Source organism: Neopelma chrysocephalum, unplaced genomic scaffold (genome assembly GCF_003984885.1).
Source record: "Neopelma chrysocephalum unplaced genomic scaffold, ASM398488v2 Primary Assembly neopelma1_25, whole genome shotgun sequence".
Taxonomy (NCBI): Eukaryota; Metazoa; Chordata; class Aves; order Passeriformes; family Pipridae; genus Neopelma; species Neopelma chrysocephalum.
The window spans coordinates 9,383,489-9,398,662 of record NW_020897694.1 but is presented as its reverse complement, the minus strand read 5'-3'; the positions used below and the strand labels follow the sequence as shown (position 1 = coordinate 9,398,662).

The window sequence follows — 15,174 nt, the reverse complement described above, 5'->3', positions numbered from 1 at the left end:
CCAGTATTCAGCAGCATTACCATAACCTTACAGTGTTAATTGCAAGTTTTAAATGAAGCACCTGCTTTGTTCAGTTAACAAGACACACAGAGGTGTTGGTGACCTCTGAGCAGCAAGGTTGGTCTGTGAACAACAAATGAGTTTTTCTCAGTGTGTGAGAATGTCAGAGTTCACATTCTAGTAAGAAGGAAAAGACATTTTATACAAACTGAAAATATTTTTTCTCTTTTGGGGGAAAGAGGATGTCTCCAAAGGGGTAGAGTGGGGAAATTATCTCCAGATGTTTATCTCATGATGTTTGGAATTACAGAGCCTTAACTGATTAAAAAAAAAAGAAAAAAGCAAAGCACCTTTGGCCTTCCACCTCCCTGCTGCTTCTTCCTCTGCAGTCAGAAAGCCCATAACTGCTGCTGTCTGTGCGCGTACATGGAAGATTATGTACGTGCATGTTTTTAAGTACATTACCCAGAGTTGGGTGTGGGTGTTGGAAACAGGCTCCAAAATGATGGTGGTGCCTGCTGCCCATAGAAAATTCTGGGTAGCAGATCATTGGTGCCCCACGCATGCTCTGACTGAAGAGAAGCAGATGGCTCCTTCTCTCTGCAGTCAGGTAACATCAATATTTGACAACACTTCCCCCTGCTGCCTCCCCAAAACCTGTGCCTGCCCCTTCACAGTGTTTAACAGCTCAACAGCAGACAAATCCACAATGGAAACAGTCCCCTTCACTGCAGGGGCAGGGGGCAGGCAGCCTTCATGGCACTTCCATGTGGTACCAAGCCCATGCGGTCACAAGAACTAGCAGGCACATACTTGAAGAAGAAGTTGGACACATACAAGTGAAAACTGGAAAAAAAAACCTCCTAGAGACTATTTGGATATGAATTTAAAAATTATGAGAAGTAAACAAAACAGCTTGGTTAGAGCATGGTGCTAGTAATGCCAATGTTGCAGGTTCAATCCCCATAGGAGCTGTTCTCTTAAGAGTTGGACTCAGTGATCCTCGTGGGTTCCTTCCAACTAAGAATATTCTGTGAGGATGCATTCAGTATTTGGGTGATCTACAGATGGAAGACCTACAGCTCAGACATACAGCTCAGTTACTCTTCTGCCAAAAGGATGTGGCAGAAATAGAAATAGCCCAGAGAATGTCAGGGATGGGAATGACTGGCCTATGGCAGTGCTTCCACAGGGAGGCAGATAACAGATTAGGAACCTTCTACCTCATAGAGGAAATGACCTAAAGGGAAAGAACATGTATTTCTTTAAAATCAGGAATGGCCTGAGGGACATGGGCCTGGAAGGACTACCCTTGATCTTCTGTAAGTCAAGTGCTGTGGACTCTCAGTGGAGGAACTACACAACAGTTTTAAAATTAAGGATCATGGCCTTTGTCTGTGCAACTGAATTGCAGAATTTGCTGCTACAAACCCCCTAAAAACAAATGCTACCAAGGAGCTCAAAAGCTACTGGACAGACGGTTGACCAGCAAAGAGTAAATGGAAGCTGATGGAGGTATCTTCCCAAGTAGGATGCACAACAGAACTGAAAGCAAAACTAAAGGAAGTCACTTTTCCTTGGAGGAGAGGACAAGGACCTCCAACCTAGAAATCTGAAACTGCTCCTGAGGTGATAGCACGTCCCATATGGAAGGTTTTACAAGCAGACTAGTTTGCAGTAAAGCTGCATGCTGCCAGAGAACTGTGTATCCCTGCATATAAAAGGGATTTAAAATAGCAGTATCAACAGTTACAGTTCAGAGTAACCTTGCTGTGCTGACATGTAGGGCTTTAGAACAGGGTTTGCATGATAATGCAACAAATAAAAAACATAAAATGCAAAAATGGATTGAAAGTAAGGCGTGTCAGATGACCCAAAATCATCAGCTCCAGGAAAATATCAAAGAAGACACAGTATTTATACTAGTCTTACTTTATTTCTTCCTTGACTTAGTACATCACCAGAGAGACTCCCTATGTAGAGCTTGTAAGGCAGGTGACAACAACAACAAAAAACCCAAACCAAACAAAAAAAACCCCTGGTGATATTCTTCCCTCCCTACAGTCTCACTTTCATTCCTTTCTCACTGGTTCATTTAAAGAGCTCCTCTTCAATCAGTTTTGGAATCAGCCTTGATGTGTGTTTTCATTATTGACCTTGAAATTAAAAGGAGGACAGTGGCATCAGAAAAGAAGATTGTGTGGTACAGGAAGAACTGAGCTGCCCGAATCATGGGAAATTGGGAGAGGGGACAACTTGTACCCACAAGAATCACATGGTTGTGTGCACATAGGTGCCAATATCAAGAAATTCTCCTGCAAGCTGAGAAGAAGATGAAATAATTGACGCAGCTGTGAAAGAAACAAGTACGATCCAAGGTTGTGTCACATGAGGAATTCCGATCACAGATGTTTTAATGCCCTCAGATGAGGCACTGGCAGAACCTTGTGTCAGACAACTGCAACAACAGACACTCCCACTGCTGAAAAGGGGATTTAAGTGTAAGAACAGGAGACTAAAGGGAGGAGCCTGGCTTTTTCAGTCAAGTGAAGGGAAAACAGCAAACATTGCCTTCACACACTGAACCTCAGTGTTAGCTAATTAAAGCCCCTTTCACTGTAATAAATTAAAGCAAAAGTCAGAACAAGGCTGCTAACTCTTAGGGAGGGAAATCGGAGCAAGAGACTCACCTGTCTGAAAAAGTTTTAGCCTTGTTGCTTAAAACAGCTGAGACTGGAGTCCAAGCCCTAGAGTTTCCTTCCACACTGGTCATCCCAAGCAACCGCTCCTGCCCTTGTTTCCATTTCACTCTGAGCATTCTCATCTTGGTTTTCAAAGCATGTTAGAATGGCCACCAGGCCCAGGTAAGTTCTGCTAGTGCTTGGCTGTTGTGTTTCAGTTAAAGATATTAGTCTGAACACCTGTCAGGCAGCAGCAGAACTGTAACACAGGCAAGCTACTGAAGAGAGGCTGCAGAGAAGGAACCAAAATAACCTGCAGGAGGGGAGAGTTTTCCTGGGGCAGGGACCCTTTGGTCTTTTAAAGCTATGGAACTGTGAGTTGCCTGCCCCCTTCAGCAAAATTGGCATACTGTATTTCTAAAGATTCAAGTAGCAATGGCTTTTATTCAAGAGTTTACATAATATTGAAAAAAAAAGTTCCTTGGAATTTTCATTTTAAATTATCATTTTATCAAAATTCTCAGAAGAATAGCTTCAATGCCAAAACCCAGACCAACTGCTACTGCTCTGACAGCTTTTCTGCACGTACCTGAATGAATATTTGTCAGTATATTTTCAAACAGTCCACAGTCAAACAGTGCCATTACTGTCTCCTCATATTCTGGGGAAAGAGATAATTTGACTTAATATTACCGAGTAAAGGTTTCCAGAGCCCTACATTAGAAGTAACACAAAACAGTAGTTACTTATTTTCCATCATACTGATTGCTTGAGGTTTTAAGATGTCTTCCTTCTCATACAACCTATATTGAGAAAGAAGGATCAAGTTGTCAATTCTACTTTCTTTTTAGTTCTCTATAGAAAATAATTCCCTTTTTGGGTCTGCACCACATGAACAGTCCATTTAAAAAAAGAGCAATATACTTAAGTCATATTCCATTCCATTGTGTCAGGACTGGCAGGGCTGACCGTACCAATTCCCCCTGACTGATCATGTGACGTGTGGGACAGAGCTATTCCTGTTCGGTGTTAGAAACCATCCAAGAATTATGCGTCAGTTTCATACCTGAAGCTTCTGTTGAAGCAAAATACAAAATGCTCACAGAGTTCAACTGACCATTAAGAGGTTTCCTTCGTGATGCAGACTCTAATCTCTAATGTGTTCTGGACTTCATTGCTGCTTCCAGCAGCTGCTGTCATGTCTCACACAAACTGCTCGTGAAGGAAGACATATCTAGGTGGGAAATTTCACTTTCCATGCATGTGCTTCAGTCACTTTGCATAAAATAGCATTCTTTATGCAAAGGTATTACTCATAACTTTGTAAAACTGAGAGGACAATAGGAGAGGAAAGTTTGAAATTTTATTTAATGGTGTTGTGGACAAAGCAACATTAAACTGGAATTCCCCAAGAACAATGTACTTCATAGAAGCTGATAAACTGATGAAAACCCCAGATAGGCACTAAGAGCTGACAGTTCAGTTGTAACAAATCAGTCAAAGACTTAAAATGTACATACTCAGGGATTTTTCACTCAGAAGTGCTGATATTAACAGACAGCTGGTCCCTCTGTGAAGCTGTAAGAGCAACACAGATTTACGACCCAAATAAAACCTTCCAGTTCTCTTCAGGACCTCTCTCTTTTTCACTGCCTGGGAGAAGAGGCCACTCTGAGCCTCCCTATGTTTATGCCAGTGGGTAAAAGGTGGCTTCAAAAATTCAAGTCAGAAGGTCTCACTAGAGCATGCTGAGTTGGCAGCTCTTACATAATGTCGAGAAAAGTTCCTTGGAATTTTAATTTTAAACAGTCATTTAAAAGGGAAGGTCATTCTCAACCCACTGCACAGCTGCAGAAATAAGACGGGATTATATTTAGCACTACAGTATCCCCAGGAAGGTGGCCCAGGGCCAAGTACTTGGCATTCAGATCCGCATTTCTGCTTTGAGAGCAGAGTCCCCCATAAGTCTCCATACCTGTTTCTGAAGTGTTGTCATCCATTAGTTTTTCCTGTGCCAGGTGAAGTGTGTCCAGCATTTCTTCAAATATGTCATCTAGAAGCCCAGCTTGTTTGCATTTCCTGACAAGGTCTATCTGGACTGTTAAAACACAAAAACACACTCATACGGAGTGATCTGTAAAGTGGGCTTTACTCCCTGTCTTCAGAAACTAAAACTAAAACTTTCTGGCGAAAATCTTCCCTCCGGTAGCAAATATTTTTGCAAATCTCTGGCTCCTCCAGCTACCCACGCAGCCCTTTTCAATGGGAACAAAAAAGCGGTCTGGCAAATGTAAGCACTATGCTGGGTGTAAAATTCCCTAAGCTCTAGGTTTAGCTTCATTCATCAAAAGCAAATATTTCAATAACTCTAAATGTACCATTCCTAAAGACTCCTGGAACTCTCCAGTACAGGAAAGCGAGTGATTTGTCTTGCTTGTCTTTCTTCCAATCCTTAGGACCACACCAGAAAACAGTGCAAGAAGTGAATCAGTATTGGATTTAGTAATAATTAAGGCTACTTTTACTCCAAATGATCCAGGCATTAAACTTGTTTATTACAGCCCATTTTATAGACCTACTTTGTCAGATTTGGATTGCTAGGGAAATAACTGTCTATTTTTAATTCATCTGGGAGCAGCAGGTCAGCAACAAGTCTTAGTAATGAGCAACGGGCTGTTCAAAAGGAAAGAGCTATCAGACAGTTCATAGAAGTCTGTCAGTCTCCATTAAAAACACTATGTTTTACTGGAGACATTTGTGAGAAAAGAAACGTCATCTCACTTACATGTGATGCCCTACAAGTATTTCAGGATTCTTTATAGATTCCCTGTTCTTTACAGTGATAGTAGAAATTCAGAAAAAAGCACTAGGCAGCCACCTGAAATACCATGCCCATACACTAAGCATATCCACAGGGAGGTGAATAATCACCACCAGCACCTTCCAAACTTCCAGGTGACAGCAGAATCCCAACAAGCAATTGCAGCAGGAGTTTCAGGGTAACATGAAAAGTGCAGCACTGAAGGATGGGTCCTGTGGTCCATTTCACTGTTGTAATATCCTATTTATGCAGTAAAATGCTATATTGTGTTAAGCATTCTAGGTACACCCAGGCTTCAAAAGGTAAGATATGCTGCCCCCACATCTCACAGCACCTCCTCAGCTAACCCACTCCTGAGCACCACCATGCTGAACTCACCTCTCTCCTTCAGGAGGGGCTCAGGACAAGGAGATTAAAGTGAAGGAGGACAGATTCCCTTTTAAATTTAGCTGTACTCATATGGAGGAGGGAGGTCAGGCAGAGGCACCCCCATTTGCAGGAGACACAGAGCTGAACGCAGCAGCCAGAACGGGGGCATTCTCAGGTGAATCAACAGCTTACATCACACAGCAAGTCTTACTCAGCCAAACCACAGACATTTGTTTGCTGCACAGTCATTCTGCAAATCAGACTTCTGCTGCCATGCCAGAGCTTGGACAGTCACTCATCTCAGCTATCTCCAAGCTCTGGACTTCAACATAATAGATCATAATACCTCCTAGTTGCTCTATAAAGTCAGTCTCACCTTTATGCCTGTTGTTTTTTCTTTTTAGTGTTTGGAAATGGTTTTCTTCTGCTTTCTCTTCTGTTTTCTGTAAGACAATCAAAACAATATATTTTTACATCATACTAACATTTACTGCTGTTTTCATTATCAGAAAGATAGAAAGCAGCCCACATTTCTGTGAATACAGTCAGCTTTTCTGCACAGCTAGCGATATTCCTCTTCAGACATTCAATTTTTAAAATGGAAGCAAAAACACTAAGAAAAGCCCAACGCTTGGGACACCCTCCTTAATCACTTCATTTGCAAATAGCAGAAAAGTTAACAAATGTCTATTGCTAACTCCCAGGGCAGATGATGTTTAGCTCCCTAAACCTGATGTAATACTGGGAACGATTTGGAAGAAAAAGGGGAATGTTTTCCTTTGGACAGGATGCAGTCATTTGTGGAAAGTATTACAGAAACGTGGTTGATAGAGAGAGGACATGAGAAAGATGCTATAGCCTTGGTCCCACGGTAAAGAAAAACTGCTAGAAGGTCACTGTGTCTTTGAAACTGCGTACGTGATAGAAGGATAAAACAACAGGATGGGAAAAGCAGAACAAGTAGCAAATAAGTAACCATAAGAATGCATTTGCGCAAATATGACTTAGGTAATTAGAAGCCAATGATGAGCCTACGCTTGTAATATGTATGCAATATAAGCACAAAGCCTGCAACAATAAAGTGGATAAGTCATGATCAATCTCTGTGGTCATGTATTCTTTTCCCGTCGTCTACAACAGTCATTCTCTCCTGTTTCACATCATACCACAGGACTATGAACAATTCTTCAGTTCTGTTCCAAAGCTCCACCAGTGTAAACGTGCATTGCTTACACAGTGGTAAACAATTTATCCCACAGTGATAAATCCTGGAACCCCTCACCTTTTTATTTGCAGTGTTTGTACTGATTTTCAAGATCACTAGCATGGGAGAAGACCAGAAACAGAGCAATACTGTGGCTAACTGGTCAAACAAATTTCAGTTATAATACCAGCTGAGAAATTCTTGGAGAAAAATAACCAACCCTTATGACAGTACTACATAAATGCTGCAAAGATCATCCACATCCCCTCATGTGACCTCCCTTTAATCTCAAGACCTGGGAAAGGCAGACTATTTTCCCCAAGGAAAGCTGGACACCAATTCCTCTATAAAGAGGAAATCCCAATCCCTCCATATGTCAAAGAGAATTCCCACGCACACTTCTGTAGAGCCAAGAGAATCACCTCAAAACTTAAAATAAGCTCTATTTACAGGTTTTCTAACAACAGCCTGTAAAACAATTCCCCCTGCAATCAGAGGGATGTTTGCTTGATAGCTTCAAACCCTTGGGAAGGCCATCTGCAGAGTCCAGAACTGCCTGATCTGCAATGAAAGTCTGCCAGGCTTACCATGAGCACAGTGTGCTCACACAAACAAGTGCAGGTTTAAAAGACCAACTGACTCATCAAAAGCAGTTTTTCGTGGAAGCCGTGTCAAGCCCTAAGCAAACCTGAGGGGCATTGTACTTCCAAAGAAATGGAGCCCCCAAAGGGAAGCCCTTTCTGCCCATGCCAGGATCACAGCCACCAAATCAGCCTGGTTTGGAGGGTCCTACTGCATTTATAGTGTAATTGCCACATTACCCGAGGGCAATGCCAGCTCTGCCTGAAGCGGCTTCAAATGCAAACAGTTTTGGTTTGACGGAATGGCAAGATCCAAACAAGGCAGCTGTAAAGGACAAGCAAACTGCTTTCGTGAGGAAGTCTTCCTCTGAACACACAGTCAAAATACTTCACTAAATCTGCTGTAGCAGATGCGGGTTTCTGTTTTAGAACTGCTGAAATTCAGAATTACCATTTCTTCTGCGATGGCAGATGTCAATGTATATCTTCTCTTCTTATTAGCTGCACCTAGGAATCAATAAACAACAAAGAAACAAATGCAACAACCTCAGACTGATGACTACACATCATTCAAACTCTTTTTATCCCAAAAAGCTACTCAAGTGAGGCACTTTGGGTGGCAAGGCAAGAGTATGTTTCAGCTTCCCCAAATACCTGACATTTCAGTGGAATTCACGTTATTTCCATTTAAGAAAAATTACAACCCTGAACCATTAGGAAAACATGCAAATCACTGTAGCATTAGAATATCACTTTACCTTTTAAACTCAGCAGATTTCTGATTGTTGCAGAGTGAACTTATTTTTCCTGGCAGCAGCACTACCTCTAATGGTAAAAACTTCTGGCAAATTTATAAAAGATGACTTCTTTTTTTTTAAGACAATTCTTGTTTATGTCAATACACCCTCAAAATTAAGACTGCATAAAGAATTACGAGATCTCTGCAAAATCATCTGCTTTCACTGTGTCCTTTCCATTAGCATGCACCAGCCTCTTGCCAACAGCCTAACTGGCAGCTTTTGGAAACAGCTACAGTATCAGAGAAGGATAACTCTGGCAAGGAAGACATGGCAGGAGCAGAGAAATCCTGAGAACAGTTCAACCACCCAACAAAACCTGAGAGTTGTAAGTGCAGTGGGGTTATATGCTGCCTTCTGTATTTAAGTCCAGAACCTCTGGACAGCACTTTAGTAAGGTCTTTCCTGTTAGAAGTCATCCTGTCAAAAGGAATGAGGAGTCGTTGTACGAGGAGGCTGTTGAAACAAGTTTGGGCTTTGGGTACTGATGCCGTACATTTGCATTTTTCACGGCATGAAAGGAAATTATAGTCTCTGACGTGATCCAAAATAAAGCTGCATGGCCTAATTTGTGTCCAGGAGACATGGGTGTAGATACAAAGTGTTCCTTGCATAACATCTTTGACATGTGATGGGATTTTCTAAACTCTCCCTGATATTTGCCATGAGGACACCTTATACAACAAGAGGAACGCAGTCCAAAGAGTAGCCCAACCCCTCCCGCCCTGCACAGCACCTGCTGCTCTGTCAGCCTTTACTCTGTCCACATCTAACATTTCCAGTTAAACAGACGTTGGAGCCTGTTTCCAAGCCCAAACTGCCCTCCCATGTGAAGCTGCCCTCTCCCCATGTAGAGTTGCAAGGAGAGTTCTTGGCCCCTAAGGCATCTTATCTGCTTCCAATCAAACAGCAGAGCCCCGACAATTCAGCACAAGAACATTGTCTCAACAAAGAACAAGGGGATATTCCTTGGCCCTATTTTCTTGAAGCTACTGGGGAAAACAGGCCTGGAGAGGCAGCTTGTGCTCCCACACAGCCCAGTGCTGGCTCTGCTTGCCCCAGAGGAACAGTTGAGTTACTTCATCCAAGCTGGATCCTGAAAGTCAGAACTACCATGCAGCCAGAGCACTTCCACCCCAGCCTGTCTCCCTCACCACCCTATGCAGATTGCAAACACCTCAGCACAGGCATCCCCTGCCTGCTTAGATGGCCCAGACAGAGCACCTGCTACTTCAGCCGATTCACCAGCTGATTCCCCCAGCTATTCTGAGTGCCACGTGTGCATCTGAGATCTGCTTATAAGAAAGAGACCTTCGGCTTGGGGAACAGCTACTCTCTCAAACAGGTAGGAGAAGCTGATTTAGGAGGCAGGGCAGACACTGCCAACAGAATCCATTTACCTCTCAGAGGGTCTCCAAATTAGGTGCCTCTGGAAGAACTCTAGGAGAAAACTCTGTTCTCAGGGAATATGCCATACACTGCAAGTGCAACATTTGACAACACAAAGACCTTTCAGTACCTAAAGGGGGCCTACAAGAAAGCTGAAAAGTGACTTTGTACAAGGGCATGTAGTGACAGGACAAGAGGGAATGGCTTCAAACTGAAAGAAGGTGGGTTGAGATATTAGGAAGAAACTCTTTCCTGTGAGGGTGGTGAGGCCCTGGAACAGGTTGCCTAGGGAAGCTGTGGCTGCCCCATCCCTGGAAGCATTCAAGGCCAGGCTGGATGGGGCTTTGAGAACCTGGTCTAGTGGAAGGGAGATTGGAACTCGGTGATCTTCAAGGTCCCTTCCAACACAAGCCATTCTGTGATTCGATTTCATAAGATTTAAGCCCTCCTTATGAAGGAGGTGGTCTACAGGGCTAGATCTAATACCTTAATCTCATACTGGAAACAAAGCAATCATGGCCCTGTCCAGTACTTGGGCAGGAAACCACCTGGGACCCTAGACAGACCCAACAGACTGACAACCATTAGACTAAAGAAATCAAATTAATTTTAAAAAAGGAAGGAAGGTCAGAACTCAGAACTATGGATAAATAAAAAGCAGAGCTGCTAGGTAAACTAAGAAACTGCATTTGGTTAGTGAATCACAGCAATATCAGATATTAAACAGACCATATGACTGGCTAAGAAGCCCCAGACCCTATGACTAAGAGTTTAAATAACCTCTTAAGTGCCATCATGGTGGAGCAGGACTTTGTCAAGAAGATTAGTCAAAATTTGCTAGACCTCAGTGGGAGCACACCACTCTCTTGGCAGAGCTCAAGGAAGAGGTAGAGAAGCTAAGAAGCATTAGGGAAAGTGAAAGGGAAATTGACTGGTGGAGTGGCCCCCTTTTGCCCCCAAAAGAAGTTCAGCAGGAGACAGTGAAGCCCTGCCCCTCCTGCCATCAGGCAGATGGAGCAAACCAAGTAGATGGGGGGGAGTGGAAACAGGTCCCTGATTGGTAAAAGAATCCCCTCCCGACCCCCATCACCTCCTTAAAGAACAGGTGCCCTTAAAGAACAGGTATGAGGCCCTGGACCCACAGAATCAGGTAGAGGCCAGTCAAGAGGAAGATCCGTCTGGAGGGTCTCCTGGTTGCACCCCGTCTACCAGACGGATTACAACCACAGCTATAAAGAAAAAAAGAGGGGTAGTTGTAGTTGGTGACTCCCTTCTGAGGGGAACTGAGGGCCCTATATGTTGACCAGACGCATCCCACAGGGAGGTCTGCCGCCTTCCTGGGGCCCGGGTAAGGGATATTAGTAGGAAACTCCCTGAGGTAATTCAGCCCTCAGATTATTATACACTACTGGTAGTCCAGGCTGGCAGCGATGACATTAATGACATTAATGATATTAATGGAAAAAGTACCAGGGCGATTAAAAAGGACTTCAAGGCACCGAGTCAATTAGTAAATGGGACAGGAGCACAGGTGGTGTTCGCCTCAGTTCCTGCAGTAGCAGGGATGAATGAGGAGAGGACTAGGAAAACTCATCAATAGCTGGCTAAAGGAGTGGTGCCATCGGCAGAATTTTGGTTTTTTTTGACCATGGGGCAAATTCCATGGTACCTAGTCTCTTCAAATCAGATGGGTTTCATCTATCTAGAAAGGGCAAAAGGACTCTAGCCCATAAGTTGTCAGGGCTGATCAGGGGGGCTTTAAACTAGGTTTGAAGGGGGAAGGGATTGAAACCAGGCTCTCCAGAGAGGAGCATAAGGGTGGAAAGCCCGAGTTAAGAGTGAAATCAGAAGCCCAGCTGAAATGCATGTACACCAATGCATGCAGCATGGGTAACAAACAAGAGGAGCTGGAAGCCATCGTGCAGCAGGAAAGCTGTGATGTAGTCACCATCACGGAAACGTGGTGGGATGACTCGCATGACTGTAGTGCTGCCATGGATGGCTACAAGCTCTTCAGAAGGGACAGACAAGGTAGGAGAGGTGGAGGGGTGGCTCCATATGTTAGAGAGTCTCTTGACTCTGTGGAACTTGAAGTCAGTAACAATAAGGTTGAGTGCCTGTGGATCAGAATCAAGGGGAAGGCCAACAAGGCTGACATCCTGGTGGGAGTCTGTTACAGACCACCCAATCAGGATGATGAGGATGATGAATTATTCTACAGGCAGCTGACAGATGTCTCAAAATCGCCAGCCCTTGTTCTCATGGGTGACTTTAACCTGCCAGATGTCTGCTGGGAACTCCACACAGTGGAGAAGAGGCAGTCTAGGAGATTCCTAGAGCATATAGAGGATAATTTCCTGCTCCAGTTGCTAAATGAGCCTACCAGAGATAGAGCCCCACTAGACCTTCTGTTCACAAACAGAGAGGGGCTGGTGGGAGATGTGGTGGTCGGTGGACGTCTGGGGCACAGTGACATGAAATAACAGAGTTTTCAATACTCAGGGATGCAAGGAGGGCCATCAATAAAACCTCTACGCTGGACTTCCGGAGGGCAGATTTTGGCCTATTCAGAAGACTAGTTCAGAGGGTACCTTGGGAAACAACCCTTGAAAACAAGGGGGTCCAGGAGGGATGGACACGCTTCAAGAAGGAAATCTTGAAAGCACAGGAGCAGGCTGTCCCAGTGTGACGAAAGGCGAGCCGGTGGGGAAGACGATCGGTCTGGCTGAACAGGGAGATTTTGAAGGAAATTAGGGTAAAGAAGAGAGCCTACCGATTATGGAAAAAAGGGCTGGCTACACAGGAAGAGTTTAGGAATATAGTTAGGTCATGTAGAAAGAAAATTAGAGAGACGAAGGCACAACTTGAACTGAATCTCGCCACTTCTGTGAAGGATAACAAAAAGTCCTTCTACAGACACATCAATAGCAAAAGGAGGGGCAAAGAAAACCTCCATTCTTTGTTGGACATGGGCAGGAATATAGTTATAAAAGATAAGGAAAATGCTGAGGTATTTAACACCTTCTTTACCTCAGTTTTCAACAGCAGGACAGGTTGTCCTGAGGACAGCTGGCTTCTGGAGCTTGTAGACAGAGATAAGAATCTGAATAGCTCCCCTGTAATCCAGGAGGAAACAGTTAGTGACCTGCTGAGCCACTTGGATGCTCACAAGTCTATGGGACCAGATGGGATCCACCCTAGGGTGATGAGGGAGCTGGCGGAAGAGCATACTAAGCTGCTCTTCATCATTTACCAACAGTCCCGGCTCACTGGGGAGGTCCCAGATGATTGGAAGTTGGTGAATGTCACGTCAATCCATAAAAAGGGCTGGAAGGAGGACCTGGGAAACTACAGGCCTGTCAGCCTGACCTCAGTGCCTGGCAAGGTTATGGAGCAGATCATCCTGAGTGCAATCACACAACACCTACAGGATGGACAAGGGATCAGACCCAGCCAGCAGGGGTTTAGGAAAGGTAGGTCCTGTCTGACCAACCTGATCTCCTTTTATGATCAGGTGACCCGCCTGGTGGATGAGGGAAAGGCTGTGGGTGTAGTCTACCTGGACTTCAGCAAAAGCTTTGACACTGCCTCCCACAGCATACTCCTGAAAAAGCTGGCAGCCCACAGCTTGGACAGGAGCACTCTGTGCTGGGTTAGGAACTGGCTGGATGGCTGGGCCCAGAGAATGGTGGTGAACAGTGCTGCATCCAGCTGGCGGCCGGTCACTAGTGGTGTCCCCCAGGGATCAGTGTTGGGCCCAGTTCTGTTTAATTTCTTTACTGATGATTTAGATGAGGGGATTGAGTCCATCATCAGCAAATTTGCAGATGACACTAAGCTGGGGGGGAGTGTCGATCAGTTGGAAGGCAGGAGGGCTCTGCAGAGGGACCTGGACAGGCTGGAGAGTTGGGCTGATTCCAACGGGATGAGGTTCAACAAGGCCAAGTGCCGGGTCCTGCACTTTGGCCACAACAACAGCACGACAGGCTGGGCACAGAGTGGCTGGAGAGCAGCCAGGCAGAAAGGGACCTGGGAGTTTGGATTGACAGGAAGCTGAACATGAGCCAGCAGTGTGCCCAGGTGGCCAAGAAGGCCAATGGCATCCTGGCCTGGATCAGGAACAGTGTGGCCAACAGGTCCAGGGAATTGTACTCAGCGCTGGTGAGGCCACACCTCGAGTACTGTGTCCAGTTCTGGTCCCCTCAGTTCAGAAAGGATATTGAGGTGCTGGAGCAGGTCCAGAGAAGAGCAACAAGGCTGGTAAAGGGACTTGAGTACAAGTCCTATGAGGAGAGGCTGAGGGAACTGGGGTTGTTCAGCCTGGAGAAGAGGAGGCTCAGGGGAGACCTCATCACTCTCTACAACTCCCTGAAAGGAGGTTGTAGCCAGGTGGGGGTTGGTCTCTTCTCCCAGGCAATCAGCAGTAAGACAAGAGGGCATGGTCTTAAGCTGTGCCAGGGGAGGTTTAGGTTAGATATTAGGAAGAAATTCTTTACAGAGAGGGTAATCAGGCATTGGAATGGGCTGCCCAGGGAAATGGTGGATTCTCCGTTCCTGGAGGTTTTTAAGATGAGACTGGATGTAGTATTTAGTGCCATGGTCTAGTAACCACGGTGGTAGTGGATCAAGGGTTGGACTTGATGATCATGGAGGTCCCTTCCAACCCTGCTGATTCTATGATTCTATGAATGCTCACAGTCCAACTGAGCTTCACTTCAAAGGCCAGTCTAGGACCCACTTCACTTTGAGCAGGGTTGCATGCATTAGATTAATAAAGTCCAGCTTTGGCTGGTTAATTCAGTGAGATTTCCAACTACCTCTGAATCAGCAAGGATCAAGACTGCCAAATTAAGCTGCATTTCTGTAGCACAGGAAGCAATCCTTGAACAGGTTGTATAACCCTTTTGTTACACTGAAAAAGTTCTTTGGAATCCTTCAGAATGAAAGGCTCTATTTTAGAAACTACTGCATTGAAAACAGAAGACGCAAATGTGAATGTTTGAACATAACTACAGATAAAATCTCAAGGTGACTTCTTCCGTAACAGCCTCTCTTTGCTAATCAAGTACAAACTTGTGCATGGCTCTCCTGTCTCATGTGGGCTTTACAAGCTGCCTGGGCCTACCTGCCGGAACAGAGTCAGAATAATTCCAAAAAGGATCAGGTCCATGGTGGTTTAAGTCAGTTTTGAGGGAGATTTAGGGAAGATTAAATTTAAACATTCCTCAATTAAATTTAAACATACTTCAAAAGACCTTCTTGATTTTTGTGCATCCATGTGGATCTCAACCAAACCACTCCTGCAAGATTGGAAATCCACCACTCAATATGA

At 44.6% G+C, this 15,174-nt stretch overlaps 1 protein-coding gene across 1 annotated transcript in view; it reads right to left on the bottom strand.

Annotated features, from left to right (window-relative positions):
* LOC113963715 (histone-lysine N-methyltransferase SETDB2-like) overlaps positions 1-15,174 on the bottom strand; it is a 50,939-nt gene that overhangs the window by 1,652 nt on the left and 34,113 nt on the right. Inside the window, exons 19-22 of the mRNA XM_027675135.1 lie at positions 8,108-8,163; positions 6,248-6,314; positions 4,657-4,779; positions 3,271-3,342 (exon numbers count right to left, since the gene is read on the bottom strand). Coding sequence (XP_027530936.1) covers positions 3,271-3,342; positions 4,657-4,779; positions 6,248-6,314; positions 8,108-8,163 — 318 coding nt within the window. The remainder of the gene's footprint in view (positions 1-3,270; positions 3,343-4,656; positions 4,780-6,247; positions 6,315-8,107; positions 8,164-15,174) is intronic.